At 34.7% G+C, this 24,096-nt stretch overlaps 1 protein-coding gene and 1 pseudogene across 6 annotated transcripts in view; one reads left to right on the top strand and one right to left on the bottom strand.

The window, feature by feature from the left end:
• The window catches only part of WRN (WRN RecQ like helicase), a 99,564-nt gene that overhangs the window by 62,990 nt on the left and 12,478 nt on the right, over positions 1 to 24,096 (top strand). For 5 of the 6 annotated variants that reach the window (XM_045535454.1, XM_045535455.1, XM_045535451.1 and 2 more), the window contains 11 exons: positions 3,885 to 4,066; positions 8,483 to 8,584; positions 8,860 to 8,952; positions 10,538 to 10,670; positions 16,414 to 16,584; positions 16,662 to 16,765; positions 17,331 to 17,403; positions 18,157 to 18,233; positions 22,176 to 22,251; positions 22,474 to 22,586; positions 22,951 to 23,065. In XM_045535454.1, the coding sequence (XP_045391410.1) occupies positions 3,885 to 4,066; positions 8,483 to 8,584; positions 8,860 to 8,952; positions 10,538 to 10,670; positions 16,414 to 16,584; positions 16,662 to 16,765; positions 17,331 to 17,403; positions 18,157 to 18,233; positions 22,176 to 22,251; positions 22,474 to 22,586; positions 22,951 to 23,065 (1,239 nt within the window). The remainder of the gene's footprint in view (positions 1 to 3,884; positions 4,067 to 8,482; positions 8,585 to 8,859; positions 8,953 to 10,537; positions 10,671 to 16,413; positions 16,585 to 16,661; positions 16,766 to 17,330; positions 17,404 to 18,156; positions 18,234 to 22,175; positions 22,252 to 22,473; positions 22,587 to 22,950; positions 23,066 to 24,096) is intronic. The other variant, XM_045535453.1, reaches the window with a different exon arrangement.
• LOC123626709 lies at positions 9,780 to 10,251 on the bottom strand (annotated as a pseudogene).

The following is a 24,096-nucleotide window of genomic DNA, read 5'->3' as shown; positions in this document are numbered from 1 at the left end:
TATGTGGATAAACTATCTCAGACTAGTATAAATAGCAGCTGTACCTAGTGCTTAGGTGCATAGAGGCAGCACTAGCTCTGTCAAGGTAGGTTGTGTAAGTGGAGGGGCGGGGTGGGGGGTGGGGGGAAGGCATCCAGGAAGATGTAATTAGAATAGAGTTTGAATATGTGAATAGAAGTTTGTCAAGTGTGCCAGACCAGTAGGCAATGAGGGAAAAGGAATTGGTTATAGAATTCCAGAAAGAAGGACTAGAATGTGCAAAGACACTTTGATATGCGAGTGCATACTGGGTCTAAGAAATTGTGACTGGTTTGGACTGGCTGGAGGGAAAGAGTTGTAGTAGGAATGGCGCAAAGCAATGATCTAGAGACAGGGAGGAACTTGTAGAGACTCACAGGAAAAATGTTGAATGGATTGGTTGGCCAGGTTATAGATGGCTTTGAAACTTGCAAAGAGGCAGCCTGAGCTTAATGTATGTCATATACCTCTAGTTTTTCCAGAGTACTTTAACCACAGAATTTTAAATTTAGATGAAATTTTATCTAATAGATAAAACAGATTAAAGTAGAATAATTTTGGTTGAAGATGGGTGAGAAAAGAGGGTCCAAAAGCCTCCAAATCTCTAGGACAGCCCTTATAGATATCTTACATCCTTAGAGTGCCACAAAATAGAGTTTGAAAACTATCATGATGTACTACTCTAATTTTTTGAGAAGATAATAGTATATTACAGAAACATTAGACTGGCAGCACTAAGTAGGATTGATTAGAAGGAGAGAAACTGCAGAAGGGAAGAGTATGGATGAAGTCATTGTGAACTGCTACAGCTGAGATTCCCATAATGATTGGGCTGGTTCAGTGGGTTTCATAGAGAATATTTGGGAGAATTTAAATTTAAGACACTTGAGTAGGTTTAAATCAAAAACTTTACACTATCAATATCATATCTATGATGCTCTGTTGCTATAAGCCTATGGAATAGCCCTCCTCTCAAGAGATGAACTTAACTTCAGTTCTGGCATTTTCTGTCCATCTATTTCCTCTCTGTCCAGCCCTCCATATCATATGTAGTTGTTACCCATCCCAGGCCAACATTGTTTAAACCACTTAAGTCTGGTTCATATATAGTGTCTGTGAAGTTCACTGTGCATAGTCATGTTGTACTGCATACCTGCCTGAAAGCGTCTCGTCTTTATTTCTCCTCTTTCCAAAGTTACGAACAGCTATCACTACTGTTTAGAAATTTTATCCAAATTCTGGAATGTTTACATTTTATTCTGTTATCTCAGTGGCTTGAAAATTGGCAGATAAAATTTATTAACTGCTACTACAGAACCTTGACAATGACTCTTCAAGCTATTAACTTACCAATGGTTTCTTCTATCTTGATGTATTCGTAATTATTCATTTAGACTCAAACATCTCCCAAAGACATGAGAAAGTACAAACTTTATCCATGTTATGTTGTCATGGGAGACTTTATTGGGTGCATCTGGTTTTCCTGCTAATAAAAAGCTTGATGAAAACATTAATGTTTTGAAATAATGGCTTAAAAAAAAACCTCACAGTGATTATTAATTACACCTAATTTTTAGAAAAGTACATATATGTATGTGGTACTGCATTTTCCTTTTCTATGGCAGAATGTTCCAAACTTTTGTCCACATTATGAAAATTAATAAATTAATATTGATTGTTTGACCCTAGGCTGACATCGGCTGTTGTTTTATCTGACAACTGGCCCAACATACTCCTTCTTTGTCTTGTAAATAATTCAGAAGCTTCACATTTGCATTGATAGTTCTCAAACACTTTCTCAAGATGAGGAAAATAGATTTTTTCATCTGTATTATAGTCTGGTGCACTTGGACTTGATTACTTGCGATTGAGTATTTATTGAGTGCCTACTGACGTACAGAATTCTAGATATTTACTTTCCTGTCTTTTTACATTGATTGATACCTTAGTGTGGGCCTAAAAGTAGAAGTAACCTCCCTAGCTCTTTATATCTTGGATAGAGTGAAACTTAGACTCTTAGTATTTTCTTTCATAATTTTAGAAAAAAATATGCTTTCTTATTTTTATAACCAAATCTAATCACATTTGGATATAGACTTGTATGTTTAGTCTGTGACTATTCAGTCTTTCTTTGAATCTTAACTTTTAGTTTTGTATCCTTTTGTATTTCATTTGCCCTTTCAAGTTGCCATGAATTCCTTTCCTTTCAGGAATGAGGTGTGAATAAATTATTTGATAAAGTATTTTTATACCTACTAGTTTATAAGGATATTTTGAAAATAATGTCTGTAACATAGGTTAATCTCATCTAAAACTAATATCATATGATGACAGAATTATTTTTGTGTTGCTTATTCACTCTTAAATATAGCAAAATTGCCTAGTCTTATCCAGAGCTTTCGCTTAGTATTACATTTATTTGTATGTTTATTTTTTTCTCACCTTTCTCATATTTCCTTTTTACTTGTTCAGCATTTTCCTTCCTCCCTTACTCTCTTCCTTCTGTCTTTCCTTTGGTACTCCTGGTCCATCTTAGCACTTATCTTTTTTTTTTTTTTAATGACACTTTAATTCTTATCAGTAATACATGCAAATAGTTCTACTGTGCTTACAGTGAAAAGCGTCAGCTCCTCATGCCTTCCCACTTCTATTTCCCACACCCAGCTCTCTTAGCTGATTCTTTTGGTGTTTATCATTATATCTTGCCATAATTTGCATATACTGCTACTACTTATTTATTTTTTTGTAGTAGGCATTATCTATTGACTTCCCATTATAAAAGATGAAGTTTAGCTTCTTTTTACATCCTTTACTGCCCCTTTTCTCACCCTGTCCATGCATTTCTTTTTCTTTTTTTTTTTTTAAATAGAGACAAGATCTTTGTTGCCTACACTGGAGTGCAGTGGCGTGATAATAGCTCATTGTAACCTCAAATTTCTGTGCTCAAGCGATCCTCCTGCCTCAGCCTCCCACGTAGCTGGGACTACAGGCATGTACCAAGATGTCTGGCTGATTTTTTTTTTTTTTTTTTAGAAACAGGGTCTTGTTATGTTGCCCAGGCTAGTCTTCAACTCTTGGCCTCAAGCAATCCTCCTGCTTTGGCCTTCCAAAGTGCTGGCATGAGCTACCATGCTCGGCCTGTCCAGGCATTTCTAATTACCTTTACTGCCAATAGGTTTACTGCAATAATTTTCTTTAGATCAGTGTACAGGATTTATACAATTATTACTCTGTAAATGCTTCTTATTTCTAAGCCATGTTGTATATTATGGTTGTTTTTCTTGCCTATCTTTTTAATTTTTATTCATATTTTTTGTTTAGTTTTCTGTGTATTTATCACTAATTCTTCTCTAAAATGTGCCATAGCCATGTAAATCTTATCTCGGTATATTCATACGTGTTAGGCATTCTATCAGCTTTATCCTTTTAAAGATGCAGGGATAATGTGTCATGTTTCGTTCCACTATCTTTATTGAGAATCTTCTGTTTTAGAATAATGTTAGAAAATATTAAGATACTCTGCAATCAGGTAAGGACATTTGAAACTTCATAATAATACAAAAGTTTTATTTATATAGTAAATATCTTAAAAGCTCTTTTATGTCTTGTAATCACAGGTGTTCAGAAAAACCACTTCATTTACAACTTTTTATAGAGAGTGAACAGAAGTCCCATTTTACCAATCCTTAATGTGTAAATTGAGCAGATAATCTTTTAATCTATAAATGATTGGTTGAAATTATATTAAATTCAGTTTTATGCCAGAGACTTTAGTTAATGAACAAATTATTTTACCAAAAGATATAAATGTAAGGTTTTAGTTCTGTTAAATGTGTTTGTCAAACTGTGTTGTTATTTATTCTCAGTGTGTCATAGCTACCATAGCTTTCGGAATGGGCATTAATAAAGCTGACGTTCGCAAAGTCATTCACTATGGTGCTCCTAAGGAAATGGAAACATATTACCAGGAGATTGGTAGAGCTGGTCGTGATGGACTTCAGAGTTCTTGTCATGTACTCTGGGCTTCAGTAGACATGAATTTACATAGGTAAAAACATTTATTGCTTTTACCCTTGCAGATTACTTTCTTCCTTTCCACGTAATCTTTGAAAGTATTTGAGGCAATGTCCAAGATTTCAAGTAATTTGTGAGTACATTTAAAACCAAAATAATCCCCCCAAAACCCGAGGACATCTAAGAATAATTGTGGTAGCTGTTGCCACATGGAGGAGATGACCTGATTTCAGCCATACCTTGGGTAATGTGAGGAATTAACTAAATTAGGGTTATACTTGGGCATGTGACATAGATCCTGTGGAATCCCTTCCTACGATTGTGTGTCAGTGACCAGTTTTTCCCCCTTCTCGGATCTTCTCAAGTTGTGATATGTCATCAGCCATAGTTATTTCAGATACCATTTATTTTGTTATTGGTTCTTTCTTCCATGGTACAATAGTGATTATTCCAAAAGATTTCTACGAATCCCTATTTGACTGTCTTTGCTGTTTCTTTCCTTGGTTACTTCCATGAGAGCATGCCTGCTTTCCTTGGATTGTGTGTGAATAATCATGTTGCACTGTACTGATAAAACTACCCTGAAAAAATATTAAGAGTTCAGTATTTAAATATAGGAAAACCATTCTGTTTAATTCCTAAATAAGTATTTTGTTGGTACTTAAGTTCTGTGAGATTTATATTGGAAAAGAAGTCTTCATCTTGCAAAAATTTTAAGGGGCAGCATTTACCAACTGATGCTGTTATCCACAGGAAAAAAAAAATGTCAGGAGAAAAACCTATACATGGTAACCAGTGGGGCCAGCAAGATGAAGTATTTTCAAACTACACCTCTACATAGCTGAATAAATTGAGATCTTAAATGGACATATTAGCCCATTTTATTAAAATAATGAGAGTACTTACCCAATGCAGTTTTTATTCCTCATTCAATGATGTTTTTTTTTTTTTTTTTTTGAGTGCCCGCTGTGTTCTAAGAATTACGCTATGTGTTGGAGATACAATGGTAAATAAAGCAGACATGGTACCTGCTTTCATAGAACTCACAGTATAATGAGAATAGTAGATCTTAATCAGGGAATCACACAGCTGTGGGTACTTAGGGTTCATTTTACTATTCTTTTTGTGTTTGAAAATGTCAATCAAAACATTTTTAAGAAAAGGATTATGCAATAAGTTTAACACATTAACTGCCATGTGACTTGTATTTAACTCTTTTGGGACTACAAAAATAAAGTGCAATATTCCACAGAATAAAAACAGTACCATTAATGGAAGTCAGTTGGAGCCAGTGAAAGATTTATTGAATTGAGAAGATTTTACAAATTATTCTCTTAATAAAAAGATGACAATAACTACTGAGTTTGACTGTTTAAGATAATTTGCAAATGCTTCACCTTGGGAGCTGTGACAACTGTTTTTCAATTTGCATATAACTCGCACAGAAAACAATAAAAAAGAACGAATTTTTCCTTGAATTAGAAAAGATCGTTTTGTTTTCGAAGTTTTTATTCTGTTTTTATAAGAAAACACTGTGGCCCCAAGGAACATTTTTTTTTTTCCTAGTATGGCATTCAAATGTGTTAAAATTACAACTGTGTCAAGTGTTGTGAAGGAAAGTTGGGTTGAGCAGTGAAAATATATAATGGTGTGTGGTGTTTACAAAGTTGCAAAGCTCAGGTAAGGCTTCCTTGACGAAGTGACAGTTAAACGGACATCTGAAGGAACAGGGATTAATTAGGTAGAAATGTTTGCTGTAAATTTTAAGCTCTTTCTTCTAAAAGTAGTCAGTAGCTTTTGCTTTTTAACATAGAAGACGACAAAACCATCCTCTTTTAATACAGAACAATTCTTGTTTTCCTTTTGATACTAATGTCTGCTAAGGTTTTTGTGAAGTAGTTTAAAATAATCGGGATAGAACACAGCTGTGCATGCTACTGTTAAATTTGGGATATATCAAATAAGTTGGTGTCTACCATTTCTGATTTCATGTATATGTTAAAGGTGCTGAAGACATTAACAGTCTGAGTTTTATATTGTAGCCTTGCAAGTTCATCAGTAATATAGTTCCTGTTTACCTGGTTCTTAAAAGATATTTTCAATGGCCATCTCATTAAAATTTAATAGGAAATAATAGTGATTAGTTATCAAATAGTGGTACTAGAAAACCCATACTTGAATCTTCAGTATAGACAGGTTACTCTTTGAATCAATCCTGTGGAAAATAAGACTATAGGGTTAATCAGGATAAAAAAGAATTGAGCAAGAATTAAGGATAGATCTGTCTTCTAGAAAAAAAAGTCTAAGCATAAATGAAGTTGCTGGTTCTCAACTGAAAAGGCCAGTGTAATTCACAAACATTTTAGAGTCTGTCGGTATACCAGAATTCTATGATGGAGAGAAAAAACTTGTCCAGTCATCATGTAATTTTATATTTCTTATTGCAAAAGCTGTACCACTGGCAAAGTCCCAATGTCTGCATTTGCAAATTATCTTAAATAGTCAAACTCAGTATTTACTGTCAACTTTCTATTAAGAGAATAATTTATAAAATCATCTCAATTCAATAAATCTTTCACTGGCTCCAGTTGATTTCCATTAATGGTATTGTTTTTGTTCTGTGGAATATTGCACTTTATTTTTGTAGTCCCAAAAGAAGGCTAAATATTTATTTGATTTGCTGTTACAGACTTGTAGTTTTATTTTGTCAAATTTATTACTGACAGTGTTGAGATTAGTTAAATGTAGGTCTCATCTGAACCAAAGATAAGGGAGGATCTAGTTCTGAGAATGTAAGCTTTTGTTTTCTTTGTTCTTTCTGAGGAGAAGGTGAGCTAAACAAACAAACAAAATAAAGCCAAAAAGGAACTAATGTTTAACCCTTAAGGTAGGAAGAATGAGGTTACAGTGGTTCTCCCTTATCTACGGTTTCAGTTACCTACGGTCAACTGTGGTCCAAAAATATTACATGGAAAATATTAGAAATAAACAATTCCTAAGTTTCAAGTTGCCAGTAGTTCTGAGTAGCACATGAAATCTCACACCGTCCTGTTGTGTCAGCCCAGGAATGTGAATCATCCCTTTATCCCGGGCATCCACACTGCATAGGCTGCCTGTCTGTCAGTCGCTTAATAGCCATCTTGGTAATCAGATCGACTGTTGCAGATTGCGATGTTCAAGTAGCCCTTATTTTACTTAATAATGGCCTCAAAGCACAGTACTGTACCTAGTTTATAAATTAAACGTTATCATAGGCATGTACATATGGGGAAAACATAGTATATATATAGGGTTTGGTACTATCTATGGTCTCAGGCATCCACTGGGGATCTTGGAACGTATCCCCTGTGGATAAGGGGAGACCACTGTATATGGTTAACCTGGGAACTAGAGGCAACAGTTGGAAGTGGCTTTGGAGAAAATTACATGGAAGGGCATGGTGGTTGGTGGTGTCAAATGAGAGGAATGTTTTTGAATAACAGATCTTTTGTGTGTTCAGACTTTCCAGAAGTTGTTGAGAATTATACACAGGTATTTTAATTTTAGTCAGTCAGAAGGTTGAATAGTCAAAATATTAGTGAGTGAAGTCCATTTTGATGAGAATTAGTATTATCACTTAGGTCTTACAGGTAAATCATTGCTTTGTTTTAAAATATCTGAAACCTATTTAACCTAGACTGTTATTTATTCTTGGAAAGATCTGGAAAGCTATATGGGAGATTGTCATTGTCTGATATTTGATATTCATGGAGTTTCTTTGTAGAAGACTAGAAATTAAGAGAGTCAGGATGAATTATAGCAGCATTGACTTTAGAAAAAGAAACATCTCTTTCATGTTATTTAACAATTTTAAATAAATTCAGTATTGTCGCAAAAACAACCAGTTATAATTGAGAAAGGAACTTAATTTTGATACGTGTTCCATAATATCATACCCCATAGTACCAAGAGACAGTTTTAGAGGGCTGAGAAGTGCTGAAAAGCTAATATTTGGATCATATTTGGGTCATGAGCCTCTTTCAGTATTTCTTACATTAAGGCTTTTAGTTTCTTATAGAAAATAAAGAATAACCTTTTTACTGGGAAAGTGTAAAAATTGACATATTGTAGAAGGCTTGGTACAAGCCAAAAAGTTTGTGACATATAAATAAAAATGAAAACTTTAGGGTTTATAATATTTTTCAAAGGCAGCTGAAGAATTGGTACTTGTACATAGGTAGAATTTTTTCAAAAGCAATTTTCATTAAAAAAATCAGAAAAATGCTGGCCTCATGTTTGGGGCATTAGCTGGAAAGGAATATGAGAGAACTTTCTGGGGTGAAAAAAACTATTTTTATAGGGGTGTGGGTTTTCTAGTTTATGAAAACTAAACAGTAATAGTTAAGTAAATAAAAAGTAACAAAATTGCTAATATAGTTTCACATATTTCTGTTATATTTTTAATTGACAGGCACCGCCTTACTGAGCTACGTGATGAAAAGTTTCGATCATACAAATTAAGGATGATGGAAAAGATGGAGAAATATCTTCTTTCCAGTAGTTGTAGGCGACAGTATGTATCATTTATTTTATATCATTTAATAACATTTGTGGATGCTTCTTTTTTAAGAAAAAAGTTTTGCTAAATAATTTGAAATATTTTGAAATATTTTGTTGATGTGTGCTGAATTTTTTAAGGCAAACTTCTTTGTGCCTGAGTAAACTGAAGTCAAATAATGAGGTCTCAAGTGAATCAATTAATGATGATTTTACCTCATTATTTTCAGGAATGAATTTAACATGTATGTTTTTGTTCTTTTATTTAATTTAAAATTTTCTCTTGGGTAGAATCATCTTGTCTCATTTTGAGGACAAACAACTACGAAAAGCCTCCTTGGAAATTATAGGAACTGAAAAGTGCTGTGATAATTGCAGGTCCAGGTAAAGATTTCTTCTTATAGATGAACATTCCAAAAGTCTTTGCTTCTCTCCCTTTACAAATCATGTTTAGTTGAATTTTTGTTGAATGATACATATTTTAATTTTTTAAACCAAAAATTTGTTTATTTAAATAACAATGAATTTATTTATCAACCTACTTAAAGAATTCTCGTTTGTATTAATGATAATTTCAAATCTACTGGAAGGATGACTTAGCATTTTAACTTCCAAATGTACTTAAATGGGCTAGGACCAGTTGTTCATGCCTGTAATCCCAGCACTTTGGGAGGCCAAGGCAGGAGGATCGCTTGAGGCCAGGAGTTGAAGACTAGCCTAGGCAACATAGTGAGACCCCATCTATGAAAAAATTTCTTTTAAAAATTATTCTTCGTTCTACAATAATAAATGAAAAATATTAACATTCTCCAATTGAGTAAGGGATACAAGGATTTTTATGTGTTTTTTTGTTAGAACAGTGATTGTGAAATAACTCTTTGGAATATAAAGAGCTGAATGAGCTTGCCACTAGGGAAAAGAGGGAGTCTTCTCACAGAACCAGTACTTTTTGTACTTTTCCACATCCCAGCTCCATTTCATGTCAATCAGAACATAACCGTAGGCCATTTAGTTTAAAAAAAAAATATGCTTCTGCTCATACACTGGTTACTTTATGTACAATAAAGGAACAGGAAGGAGAAAATGAAAGAATGGAGAAAACCATACTGTGTAGTTGACATGTGGTGGAACCAAGCTGGCGTTTTTCTAATTGAGAATGTATCCTTGATCTATAAGCAGAGAATTCTGGAGTAAAGCAGCAGGTCCCCTTGTTAGCAGACACCTCCTGTCTGCTGCTGGAACACATCAATTGTATCTTCATCCTCCACTTCCAAATGTGCAAGTGTGTCTGTTTCATTCATTGGCTGCCCATCAAGTCGGAATCTGATCAGCCTTATTGACAAGCCCTGTCCTTCAGTGTAGGCTTTCATTGGTTTAAGTAGTGGTGCATGGATGCATGCCTTTTAATTTTAAACGACACCCCAGAACCATCCTGGCCTAGCACCTTCAAAGTAATGTCATTCTCAGTCTTGACACCTTCCATGGGCTTTTCGTTGGCCACGGTTAGCTCAGGAGTGTCTTCAGCTGCTGCTTCACAAAAGAGATGCCAGGTCTGCCCTGAATGAGCACACAAGCAGCACCAGGAGCAGCAGCAGAAGGAGGTAGCAACCAAGATTCATTTGTTTTTTTAAGTTAAAAACCTTTTCTTTGCAACAAGCCTTGTTTTCCAACAAAAGCTAACATAGAAGTTCAATATTTTACATAGTCAATCAAATGGAACTGTTCTGCTTGTAAATACTGCAACACTGCTTGCTCGAACTTCTTCTCTACGGTTATAGCTGTTATAGTTTATTTTTCATGTTTTCAATACACCTACACTCTTGGCTGTAATGAACTTTATTTGTAACTTCTGAAGCAGTTGGCACATGTGAGATATTTTTTTCTTGGCTAATTGTTACATGAAATCTTTTTATTTTTAAAGGTATATGCCTTGGCTAGGATTTCCTAATTTATTATTATTTTTATTTAGACTTGGTCATTGCTATTCCTCAGAAGATACATTCCAAGACTTTGGTCTGCAAGCATTTCAGCTGCTATCTGCTGTGGCCATCTTGGGAGGAAAGTTTGGAATTAGGGTTCCAATTTTATTTCTCCGAGGATCTGTAAGTATAGCAGTAAATTCCCTTCGTAGTTCTTCTTTTACTCCTATTACACTTTTCTTCAGAAATTTGCTATATTACAATTGTAGCTTTGACTTTAGATGGGTTTATTAGAAATTCAGAGAGTCATATTAAGTTCCAGTTAAACACTACATTCATTACTGGATAAAACCTGTGTGTATCACATCTTCCGCTGTTTTCCTGTTCAGCTCTGCATGGCAGTCTGGCACTGTATTAGTTTATCACATTGCAGTTGGTGAATCTCTAGGCTGGTCTTTCTTAGGATAATTAAGTACAGTTAACTTTCATAGTGTCAAGAGACAGGCAGAATAAAATTGTATCTTTTGGTGGCCAGAAAACTGCTAAATTCTTTGAGCAAAACTTTAGTTTCAGGGATTGTGTTGTAAGTATCTAATTTCAATAATGGTATTTGGCACAAAGTTTTTTTTTTTTTTTTTTTAATCTTTCCGTCTGTTCCTATCAGAAGTATTTAAAATTCTAAGAAAGTATTTTGGTTTTTTTGTTTTTGCTTTTTGGTGTATTTTTGCTTTCCCAATGAATACATAGTCAATTCAATTCAACTACTGTTTTTTTTTTTTTTTTTGGAACGATTAGTATGCCAGCATTCTGCTACACTGCAGGTAAAAATATGAGTAAGACATGACTCTTACAGTCCAAGAACTTGTTCTGTAGTCCTTTTGCTTATATGATTTTATTCCTGATTTAGAAGTCTGTAAAGCAAAAGTATTATAGATTGATAGTGGTTGAATAAATCAAGAGTGAGAGATAGCATACTTTGCAAATACACGTATTTATTAAAAATATACTTTAAAATAGAGATTAAAATTCTCTTTTTGTATGTAGAATTAAAATCATTTAGGTAAGCATTTATTTGTTAAAAACTCAGAATGCTTCACATGAATATTTATTTTCTGAGTTTTTATTTTGTTTAGAAAGGAACATATTAAATTAGTTGTGAAATATTTTTAATGAAATATGTTGAAAACTATTGACTTTTCATGTACTGATGTTTTTAGATTCTAAATGGAGTTTAAATTTTGTTTGTAAATCACAGGTTTGATTAGTTATAGTAGAAGTGTTGCCTAAGGAACTACTTTAGCTGCTAGGAGTAATACTATATTTTTTATAAAAAGGAATTTCAGTTGCAAGGGACAGCTTAAATATAATTGAGATCTATGAAAATTTCTTCTATCTCTATCACCTTCAAAACCTGTGTTTCCCAGTTGAATGTATAATTTATCAAAATTGTCCTTGTTTTAATTTGGAATAACCCAGCCATATCCAGTATCAACAAATAAGTATAAGTGGGTTCCTAGACAAACTTGAACTGGTCACAGGAGGGATCAGATTTCACCTATTAAAAAACCAAGTCAGACCACTTACACCAGCAGTCTCTTCTGGGAGTCCTCAAATTAAGAAGTTTATCATTTGTGAAATTTTATACCACCCTTGCTAGATAAAAGTGTAAAACTTTTTAAAAAGTACCACTTAACGAAGATTTGTAGACACTAACTGCAGCAAAAATAAGGCAAGTTTTTTCTCCCTCAAGTCAGCGATCTTGGTACCTACTGGGATATCGTTTTTAAAGTTATCATTGTAATTCCTTTGAGAATTTAGTAATTGTTCCCCTTAACGAATTTAGGAAAAACTAATTGTAATTTTGATCTGTAAAGTAGGTGTCTTAAACTGGGAACTACTGGAGTTTGTTTAAAAAGATAATATATGTAAATATATAACAGATATAATTTCAGCAGCACATGATTCTCTTACACAAGATTTTTCTAAACAGTATAAACAATTATGCAGCCTATCCATGAGTTTGTGAATGGAGCTTAAAATTTTATTTTTACAGCACAAGTTTGATTAGAAATGAAATAGTGAAAGTACTGCCTAAGGAACTTTGTTTTAGCTGTCTGAATTGCTCACCATATAAAAATCTTTAAATACCGTGTGTGAATATGTGATAAAATGTGCAGTGATCACAATTTTATAGATTAGAAAAGAGAAACACAGTCATTAATTTGTATAACCAGGAGATTAAGTGAAACCTCTTTCTTGATCACAGTATCAAAGTGCTAATCAAACTTTATCATGGCTCTAGAATTAGGTAACACTTTTGATAAAATATGATTTGACAATAGACAGCCATTGGAATATTGGTAGTTTTAATCATGGTTTATAATTTTGAAATTAACAGGAGACAGTTATCCATTTAATTTTCTGGACAGGCTATTTAATCTGATTGAAATATATTCCTAGTGATAATTATTGTTACTTTATCATTGGTTTTATTTTACACATAGAATTATGGATCACAATGACTTTCTGAAGTGGCAGCTGTGAGCTTTTTTGGCCTGTAGGAACTGGGATAGAGGCCAAAAAAAGAAAAAAAAAAGTTAAAATATTTAACAAAAGCTATGGACTTATTTTGTATTTTTAGAACTCAGGAATTTAGAACTCCTTGGGTTGGGCTTTATAACTATTAATATTTTTGTTCCACTTAAACGTATTTATGTGGAAGGTACTATATTGTATTTTGTGGGGGATTCAAAGCCAAATTAGGTGAGACTTATCCAGTTGGGGAGGTGTGAGTTGGGAAGAGATAAGGGACATATTAATAGACATGAAGTATTATGGAAGTTCTGAAGAGACAGTGCTTAGGGAAATTAGAGAAGTCTCTGTGAAGGTATCACTAGAGCTTCCTACTTTATGGGTAGATTTTGGTGAGATGTTGTCTATTTGGATATTCATTCAGAGGTAGAATGAGGGAAGATGGATGGAGAAGACTGTGGCATTCGCAACAAAAAGAATTACCACAAAAAGCAATTGTGATTTGTAAAGAGGTTAATTTGGAGAAGCAGCAAGGTGTTTTTTTTTTCTTTCCCATCTATCACTGTGGTCCCCATCCCTGGACCAGTACTGGTGGCCTGTTAGGAACGGGGCGGTACAGCAGGATGTGAGCAGCAGGTGAGCAAGCAAAGCTTCATCTGTATTTACAGCCGCTCCCTATTGCTGGCATCACTGCCTGAGCTCTGCCTCCTCTCAGATCAGCAGTAGCAGTTGTAGGAAACGAGCTCAGGGCTCCTACTGATTCTGCGTTATGGTGACTTGTGTAATTATTTCCTTATCTATTACAATGTAGTAGTACTTTAATAGCAGTAAAGTACATAATACATGTAACATGCTCAAATCATTCCTAAACCATCCCCCCCCACCTCCCCCACTCCCCCCCACCCCCCGACCCTTGTCCAAGGAAAAATTATCTTCCATGAAACCAGTCCCTGGTGCCAAAAAGATGGGGTGCCACTGCTCTGTTGGATACTAGGGCAAAGATTTTGCTTTTTTCAGAAACTCTTACCTTGCATTGTGCACTCTGGCCAGTCAAGTTCTCTTTATTCCACCACTTACCCATCGATTAGTAGATTTCCACATTCCATGATATGTCAGTTTTGGTGACCCCTATATTTCCCACCTGATTTTTAAAGGAAAAGAACAAGGTGAAATGGTAGAAGTATAGCCTCTTAGAGCTAAAACTGACAAAGACTATTTAACTCTATCACCTTAGTTTACTGTAGTTGAAACTGAGTTAAAATGGAAGTTAAATGACCTGCTCTAGGTCCTACGGTTACTGTGCCAGAATTGGATGAGCAAATGGTTTTCCTGCCTACTAGTCTAGTGCCTCTTCTCTTTATTATGCTGTTACACTTTTAAATTCATATTTTTAAATTGAATGATCTAGAGATACTAGAATGAAGATTTGCAGTTGGTAAGGGATGTGTGCATAAAATTGTGCCCTCCTTAAAAATCAGTGCCCATTTGGAGTCCAGTCACTCTAAAAAAAAAAAAAAAATCAATACCCAAATCCCTACACTGTATTCTGTGTATGTATTATATACGTATCGTCACGTTATGAAAGTGCTGAACTTTGTCATGGCTTTCTCATCCTAGGTAGTTGTACTCTATCAGTGGATAACCCGGACAATTACATTAACTAGAACCCTTAAGCAATTAATGAAGGATGCCTTGCTAAGAGTGAGAAATCATTTAACATTTGTTGTTGAAAGTTCTTACTGCATCCTGTTTTAATTCTGGGTTTTAAAAAAATGTTACTTGGTTCAGTTTGGATTTCTAGTTGCAAAGGGAATAAGATGCCTTTAAAACAAAGATACTCTGTATCAAAGAGCAAAGATACTTCATTCTCTGCATGGTAATTGCCATGGAAACAAGATAATGTGAATTTATTCACACAGTACACAGTACTCACAATGGTTATTGCTCATGAGAGGTAAGGACAGTTACTCCCTACTGATGAGAAAAATTGTCATTGTTTCACACTAATAAATATGCTCATTCACTTCAGGTTTTTTCTGCTTAGGAAAGGAAAAGCTGGAAGAGTAATTTTCAGTGTCTGGTTAGTATGTGCCTCTTCTGCAATCAAAAAGCTGTGTGTCAACTTGGGCAGCTGCCTCTACAGCACCTGACCCCAAACAGCACTGAGTTGGAAGTTGTAACCATCAGGAAGGTTTTACCTCTGCTTGCTCTGAGAACCAACCTCTACCTGCTATAACCTGTATCAAAAAAACAGATGCCTCTCTATACTTAGGAAGCTAGTAGTTGTGTGCTGGGTTCTTTGCTGATGCTGTCTTGTGAAAATTAAATACCTTCACGATCGTGTATGCCTGCAAAAATAGCAGGAGTAGCAGCCTTTGCCTCACCTTCTGCTTATACATATCATGCAAATAGAGCTCTGATTAGCAGAACTTAAATCACGTCCAGAACCCTAGCTGAAAGGGAGTTTGAAAAAGTGCTTATAACTTCCTAGATTCTGCAGTAGAAGAAGTCACAGTGGATGTAGGTTAGAATGACCCTTGAATTACAATCTGCCATTTTTACCACGAATATATTAGACAGTCGTGACTTTCTATAAAGTCCTATGCTCATGTACTACTAAACATATACATATTTAAATGTGTAGGATGAATGAATGAGGCAGTAAGAGGACAAAGTGAATGGAAAAATATAGAGAGTGAAGGCAGTGAGAGCCCCCTCCATTAGAGGACAAGAGAATTGCAGCTTCCCTAACATTTCTAGAACTTGATGGCTATGAATAGTCTCCCATTGGAATTCTCTCTTTACTTAGGAGAAAATGCCGCAAAACCATCAACTGTTTAGCATGCACCTGCTTTTCCCGGTATGTCTCAGTGAAGCAGCTAAATCAAAAATAATTAAGTAAACTTCTCAGTGCTTCTCATGAACAAAAGCACAATAAAAACAAACATGCAGTGGAAGCCATGAGTTGTTGCACTGTACTTGTGGATTAGTAGCTATTGGGTGACATTGCTGTTGGTCACACTGGTTCTAGTCTTGAGCTGGAGATTAGGATCAGTGTTTTCAAAGAATAATGTGTGTCTGCTAAACAGAGGTCTAAAAAGCAAAGGTTAAGTATTCTAAACACATATCCAAACCTATACATTGAAAAAAATGCATCTGAATTATATGTGAAATTTCCTGCTATTATTTAAAACACAAAAGGAACACTATTTAGATTATATGTTTATTTGTGAGTTGAGTGTTCACAACACTCACGATAGGTATAAAAACTCTGTAGGTTTTTAAAGTTGAAATTTAGTGTTAAGTCCAAAGGGTCCATACATGGATTTATGTTTTACTTAACCTGTTTAATTAAACAAACATTTTAAGATGCTGATTTTATTCCTAATTTCAGAATTCTCAGCGTCTTCCAGATCAGTATCGCACTCACAGTTTCTTTGGCATTGGCAAGGATAAGACGGAGAGTTGGTGGAAGGCTCTTTCCTGTCAGCTTATCACTGAGGGATTCTTGCAAAAAATTCCTGGGCATAACAAATATGTGGAGATTTGCACCCTTACCGGAAAGGTAAACAATCTAGAAGTCTGCTTGTTTGACTTAATTTTTCTCACTGTGCATTAAAAGATTTTTCTTGCTTTTGATAGGGTGAAAATTGGCTTGTTAAAGCCAAGACAGAATCTCCTCCCAGACTTATCCTTCAAGCTAATGGATATGAAGAATGGTGTCCAACGAAGTCTCTTCTGCCGAGGTTTGTTTTTTAATTTTTCTCTTTTAAGTTCTGGGTTTTTTGTTGCTGTTTAAATGGTTCACATTATACCAACTTATAGACACTACACAGGTAAAATGAGTTACTTGTTTGTTTTTTCGTGCTTATTTTAGTCAGTTTGGAGGCAGGGGTCTGTGTGAGAAAGATAAGTCATAGAACACTTCCTTGGTTGCTGGCAAGCACTGACCGTAGTATTTAGAAAGCTTCATTCCCATGGATAAAAGCAGCAAAACTGAGATGAATGCTGAGGAATCCATATAGTCTATTTCCTTCTTATGTGTAGAAGGTAGGAAGGGAATATGTACTTGTTGCCTACTTTTTAGTACCTTTACATGCTCTCTATCTTCTTTGAGTTTTCTCTTTCAAACTTCTTAAATCTCCTAGAACTTTTTCTGGGAAAAGCAAAATATCGGTTTTAAAAATCATCAGTTCTGAAAGTGTAATAGTATAATCTCATGTACCTTTCTCAGAGTGGGAGTGTGATGATTCGTGAATTAGATAATTGCATTCTAACATTTGAGATAATTTAAATTTTACTGTTTTTCAGCTCTAAAGCTGTGTCTTCAGGCCCTGCACCACATTCCTCTAATCAAGGACCAGTTGGATTAACTGCAGAAAAGGTAGTTTGTTTTAAAGAGGTGGTTCTTATTTATTTCATTCTTTATTGATGCAACTCCTGTTTTAAAATTTTATATTTTAATTTTCCAATTAAAGAGAAAATGGGATATATAACAAAACAAAAATTTGGAAAGAGAAGTGGAATGAGCAGACTAAAATATGTGGCATATGATTTGGGGGGCTAATAGAAGTATTTGAGACAGTAACTCATTTTGATTCTTTTAAGCTTTCTAATCATTTGGCTTAGAGTTTTTTTTACATATTATAATACTTACAGTTGACAGAAAAATAAGGCTGATTCTGAAATGTTCTCATTAAAGCTACATGCACACACTTTCTTGCTTTGTTTTGGAGCTTAGATAACTATTACAGATTAAATACTAACCCACAGGCAGACTTCAGCTAATTAGAACACTGGGATAATGGACAAATGTGATGAATTCAGTTTTCTGGTGAACTCTTTCTGCTTTATTAAAGTATGCAGGATGCATTAAATAATTGAATTGTTTTTGTAACTTTGGCTCTTGCATTCTTTTGATCATTTATTTTCTATAATTTTGAGAGGAATGGGACATTAAGTTTTATTTCTAACTGCCTTTAGAACTCTAGAAGTTGATAATTCATGAGCTTATTTTCGGGTGATTTATTTGATGACCTGATTAGTCAAAGGAAAAATTGTCACTGTGAGATTTTGCATCTTTATTTTCCTTACATTTAAAACTTCTTTTTCTAATGGATCTTTATGTGTTTAAAAGCAGTCTAACATGGAGAAGATGTATTCTTATGAAGCATTCAAGAAGATTTCTTCTGGAAGTACCGTTCCTAAAAAAAGGTACAGAGTTCCATATTTCTATGTTCTATATGTTATGAGCACTTTGTTTTTTTCCTACAGAGAAAGGACTGTCAGATGTTGGGATATTTCTTTGGCATAAGGAAGTTAAAGCATAAGCCTTCAGTATGATAGTTATTAAAGCAACCTATTATTAATGTTAATTTAATAGCTAATGATTCTTGGATATCACTGTTGCCAGGCACTATGTTAAATGCTAAGAACTTTATATGTAATAGCTCATTTAATTCTTACAATGTATGTGTTAGCTGTTAATATTTTTCCCCATTTTATAGTTGAAGGTACCAAGGGTTAAGAAGTTAACTAACTTGTTCAACAGCATACAGCTAGTGGCAGAGCTGGCTTTCAAATCTATGTTTATCTACAGACTATTTAATTGTATTTGTATAAAATATATACAGGCATACTTTGTTTTATTGTGCTTTGCTTTATTGCACCTTGCATATACTGCATTTTTTACAAATTGAAGTTTTGTGGCAACCCTGCATCAAGCAAGTCTGTTGGCACCATTTTTCCAACAGCGTGTGCTGTGTCACATCTTGGTAATTCACAGTATTTCAGACTTTTTCATTGTTGTTATATCTGTTATGGTGATTGGTGATCTTTGATGTTATTATCGTCATTGTTTTCGAGCTTCATGAACCGTGCCCACATAAGGTGGCAAATATACTCGATGTCATGTGTGTTCCGACTGCCCCACCAACCGGCCCCATCTCTCTCCCTCTCCTTGGGCCTCCCTGTTTGCTGAGACACAGGAATATTGAAATTAGGCCAATTAATAACATTGGCCTCTAAGTGTTCAAGTGAAAGGAAGAGTCACATATCTCTCACTTAAATCAAAAGCTAGAAACGTTATGCTTAGTGAGTGAGGCATGTCAAAAGCTGAGACAGGCCGAGAGCTAGGCGTCTTGCACCAAAGAGTTAGCCATGTTGCGAATGTAAAGGAAAAATTCTTGAAGCAATGAAAAGTGCTACACATGAATGATGAGAGCGAAAAAGCCTTAGTGCTAACATGGAGAGAGTTTTAGTAGTCTAGACAGAAGATAAAAGCAGCCACAATATTCCCTTAAGCCAAAGACTAATTTAGAGTAAGGCCCTAACTCTTTTCAATTCTATGAAGGCTGAGAGAGGTGAGGAAGCTGCAAAAGAAAAGTTTGAAGCTAGCAGAGGTTCATGAAGTTTAAAGAAAAAAGCTGTCTCTGTAACATAAAAGTGCAAGGTGAAGCAACAAGTGCTGATGTAGAAGCTGCAGCAAGTTATCGAGAAGATTTAGCTAAGATAATTGATGAAGGTGGCTACACTAAACAACAGATTTTCAATGTAGATGGAACAGCCTTCTATTGGAAGAATATGTCATTTAGGAGTTTCATAGCTAGAGAAGAGAAGTCAATGCCTGGCTTCAAAGCTTCAAAGATGGCCTGGCTCTCTTATTATGGGCTAATGCAGCTGTTGACTTTAAGTTGAAGCCAATGCTCATTTAACATTCCAGAAATCCTAGAGCCCTTAAGAAGTCTCTGCCTGTGCACTATCAATGCCTGTGCACTATGAGTGGAATAACAGAGCTTGGATGATGGCACATCTGTTAGTAACATGGTTTATGGAGTATTTTAAGCCCACTATTGATGCCTACTGCTTAGAAAAGGATTCCTTTCAAAATTCTGTTGCTCATCGACAATGCACCTTGTCACCAAGAGCTGTAATGGGGACATACAAGGAGACGAATGTTGCTTTCAGGCCTGCTCACACGACATCTGTTCTGCAGCTCATAGATCAAGGAGTCATTTTGACTTTCAGGTCTTATTATTTAAGAAATACATTTTATAAGGCTGTAGCTGCCACACATAGTGATTCCTCTGATAGATCTTGGCAAAGTCAATTGAAAAACTTCTGGAAAAGATTTACCATTCTAGATACCATTAAGAATATTCATGTTTCATGGGAGGAGGTCAGAATATGAACAGTAACAGGAGTTTGGACGAAGTTGATTCTGGTTAAAATCAAGAGTTTAGTGATAGACATACTGAGTTTGGGATGCCTGTGGAGTGGTCCAGAAATTAATTTAAATACATAGGCTTAGTGTACAGCAGTGAACAGTCTGCTTATATATCAGTAATTATTATGTAAAAATTCATGTGAATTTTCATTAAAATAATACCTGTACTTGGTTTAAGACATCAATTGGTACTGAAAGGCTTATGACAAAGCACACCAGTCCACACCGTTTCCCAAACTCACTTGGTTCTTTTCTATAGCAGCAATCACGTCAAATCTTCCAGCTGATTTCTCTGGCATTTGCCTCCATATTTCTAAATGACATGCTTAAACTACTATTTTTTGACTTATTAGTATTTATGGTCTTATTAGACTATTTGACTTATTAGAAATTTTCTGTCGAATTCCTGTCATGGTAGATTTCCCCTCATTCCTCTACCAAAGTAATTATATTAAAAGTTGGGTGATATTAATAATTTGTTTTTACATTATATAATTATTTTACATTATTATAACTATACAAATATACATATTACTAAGCAAAACTCTGTTATTATGGCCACTGCTACCTTTTTTCTTTTTTTTTTTTGGTGTTCATAATTGTCTTTGTTGGGTTTTTAGTGTTCCTTTTATTAATTTTTCTTTTCTCCCATTTCAGTCTGTTTACTCTCTTGGAGAGTTCCTTGACTTTTTTTATCCCCTCCCATCTAGTGAAATTTTTAGTTATCAAATTTTTAATTTCTAACTATTGTTCTCTTGTTTCCTTAATAATGTATAACAGTCTTTCCTTGTTTTGTGGATACAGTATCTTCATTTATATCTCTGATAATGCTCATTGTAGATATTTTAAACTGTTGTGCACTTGTAATATTCATAGACAACACATTTTTCATTAAATGTTTTCTGCAAATATTTCTGCCTCAGGGATATGTTACCCAAACTTTTTCCAGTAAATATGATAAAATTTCTTTGTGAAATAATTTAAAATACCATTTTTCTAGTAATACACTAGTATAAAGAATTCTGTAAATACTAAGATAAAGGCTAATATATAATTTAAAGCAAGTTTATGATTTTCTGATATTCTTTGAGCAGGAGTTCTTTCCTGAGTTTCACGTCTACTTATTTTAGTGATAGGATTTGACAATTATGGAAATGAAATTTTACTTTACACTGTAGTTTCTAAATTCTTCCTACAGAGAAATTTATAAACATGTCTTTAATACCAAACATGTTTTCCCTTCTACCTTCAAGAAACAGGAAATCACTTAAATTTGACATCTTTTATATAGGGTATTTTATACAAGTTCATTTTTATAAATTTTCCTATTTATAATTAATCAACAAGAAATGGCTTCTGTAGAAATTGGTTTTCTATCTAGTTTGCTGCCTAGTACCTTTTATACCATGTTGTTTGCTAATGGGTGTTTTCTCTCCTTGTTATGAATCAAAAACAAAATGACATTGTTATTTTTGTTTGATTTTGAAGAAAATTCTGAATAACTTGATTAATCCTTTGCTAGTGTTCTCCACTAACTGAAAATCAGTTATGTTACAAGAATAAAAGATTGTATCCCAGTAGGTTAAAAAACGTATTGTAACCAATAGGTTAGAAAAATGTTATTGTTGGAATGGATAAGGAATACTTTCTTTCAAAGCATTTGATTGAGGAAGACAATGGGACGAATGCTCTTTTTAAACACACCAATTTTGTGATGAACTCAAATTGCAATTTTTACTTTACCATTATAACAAATATATTTGATCTGAAATGTTTAAAATCTAGGCTGTCGTCATTGAATAAATTACCTTACCGATATTGTGAAGAATAAACGGTAGTACTGACTTGGAAAGTGATTCTGGGAAACGAATTAGAAAGTAAACTGGGAGAAAGAAACGCTCTTATTATTTATTTTCTTTTAAATATTTTAGCATCATGGTGCAGTCACCAGAAAAATCTTACACTTCTTCAGCACCTGTTATTTCAGCTCAAGAGCAGGAGACTCAGGTAAGGCTACAGTAAAAAGGCAGTTATTTTATGAGCAGTGAGTGACGATTCTGTGCATGCTTAAAATTCTGTGGCCAGTATTTTAAAAATTGTTCTTTTGCTAAGAGTCTGAGGTAGAGTTCAATTTATATTCACCTTAAGCGAAAATTCGATATGTGAGGCTCTAAAAATGAAGGTTTGGATCTAAGTACGTTTTGAGTTGTTTCTTTGTTTTTTGTTCAGACTGTGTTATATGGCAGATTGGTAGACGCTAGGCAGAAACAAGGCGATAAAATGGATGTTCCTCCAGCTATTCTGGCAACAAACAAGATGCTGGTGGATATGGCCAAAATAAGGTAAGCTATCTTTTGTGTGTGTTCTAATTTATTTTCTTCTGGCATAGGACCATGGCTTTAACTGTCATTTCTGTGAGGTGACTTCCAAATCTCTCATCCTGTTGTGCTTACCGGTTAATACTGTGTCTTTCTGGTGAAGGAGGCAGTGTTTTTATTCATAAATCGTTAAAACAGGAAGTCTTTAAATGGTGGAAAGCAAAGAAAGAAATTATAAAACTTGATTATTTGTATTATATATTGGTTTTGGTTGTTGGAAAAAATAAACATTTACTGAGATTGAGTTTCAATATGAAGCTGAACATCAGCTTTGTTGCTGGGGCAATACTGTTTAAGTGGTTTCTTGATCTTTTTTTTTTAAACACAGACCAACTACGGTTGAAAATCTAAAAAAGATCGATGGTGTTTCTGAAGGCAAAGCTACTATGTTGACCCCTCTGTTGGAAGTCATCAAACATTTCTGCCAAGCAAATCGTGTTCAGGTAAAATGCTGTGATTTGCAGGAACTCTTAGAGAGGTAGCATTTTTCTACCATTTCAAAAGTACCCTTCAAAAGCAACATTTCCTCCCTTTATTTGCATTTCCATACTGGACATTTAGAAAATGAATTAAGATGGTTTCTATAGTAAATCTGTTGTGAAAACATGTTGGTGACCTACTTTTAAAGATGATACAAAAGGAGTTGTCCAGGTTGCTCATGTCTTTCTATTTCATTGGGAGGTTTTGTTTTTAAATTTGAATGAGGGCCAGGTGTGGTGTCTCACACCTATCATCCCAGCACTTTGGGAGACCAAGGTGGCAGGATCGCTTGAGGCCAGGAGTTTGAGACCAGCCTGGGCAACATAGTGAGATCCCTTCTCTGAAAAAATTTTTTTCAAAAATTAGCCAGGCATGGAGGTGTGCACCTGTAGTCCCAGCTACTCAGGAAGCTAAGGGAGGAGGATTGCTTGAGCCCAGGACTTCAAGGCTGCAGTGAGCTATGATTGTGCCACTACACTGTAGCCAAGGCAACACAGTGAGATCCTGTCTCAAAAAAAAAAAAAATTGCATACTGTATTTTAGGTTGATAAATTCCAACTTTTACTTTGAAATGTGGTAGTTAGAAATTAAAGCTGCAAAGTTATCCTTGCTATCAGTGGGTAATGAGCTCAGCTACTTTCTGTTTCTTATTTTTTGGCATATTCTCTAATTAGCTTCCTCTTGCAGTAATGCTGTCTTTTGATATTAAATAGATTTCATGTTATTCTCTTCATTCTTAATGGCATTTCCTTTATATCCTTTTATTACTTCTTGTCCCACCATAAATGACCATCTGCATAAGGATTGTTTGGGTTTTTCTTTAAACTCTACATGCAGACTCTATGCTGTATACTCCAGCACAAAAGGCGAGGCAGTGTGTGGTAGTGGGGAGACTACTGGACTCAGAGTCAGGGAATCAGGATCTTAGCTCTTCTCTATATAGTTTGCCTGAACATCGTGAACTTCTTTGGGTCTCCATTTCCTTACCTACACA

Source organism: Lemur catta, chromosome 22 (genome assembly GCF_020740605.2).
Source record: "Lemur catta isolate mLemCat1 chromosome 22, mLemCat1.pri, whole genome shotgun sequence".
Classification (NCBI taxonomy): domain Eukaryota; kingdom Metazoa; phylum Chordata; class Mammalia; order Primates; family Lemuridae; genus Lemur; species Lemur catta.
Note: the sequence above shows the minus strand (reverse complement) of the source record. Positions and strands in the feature narration are given on the sequence as shown.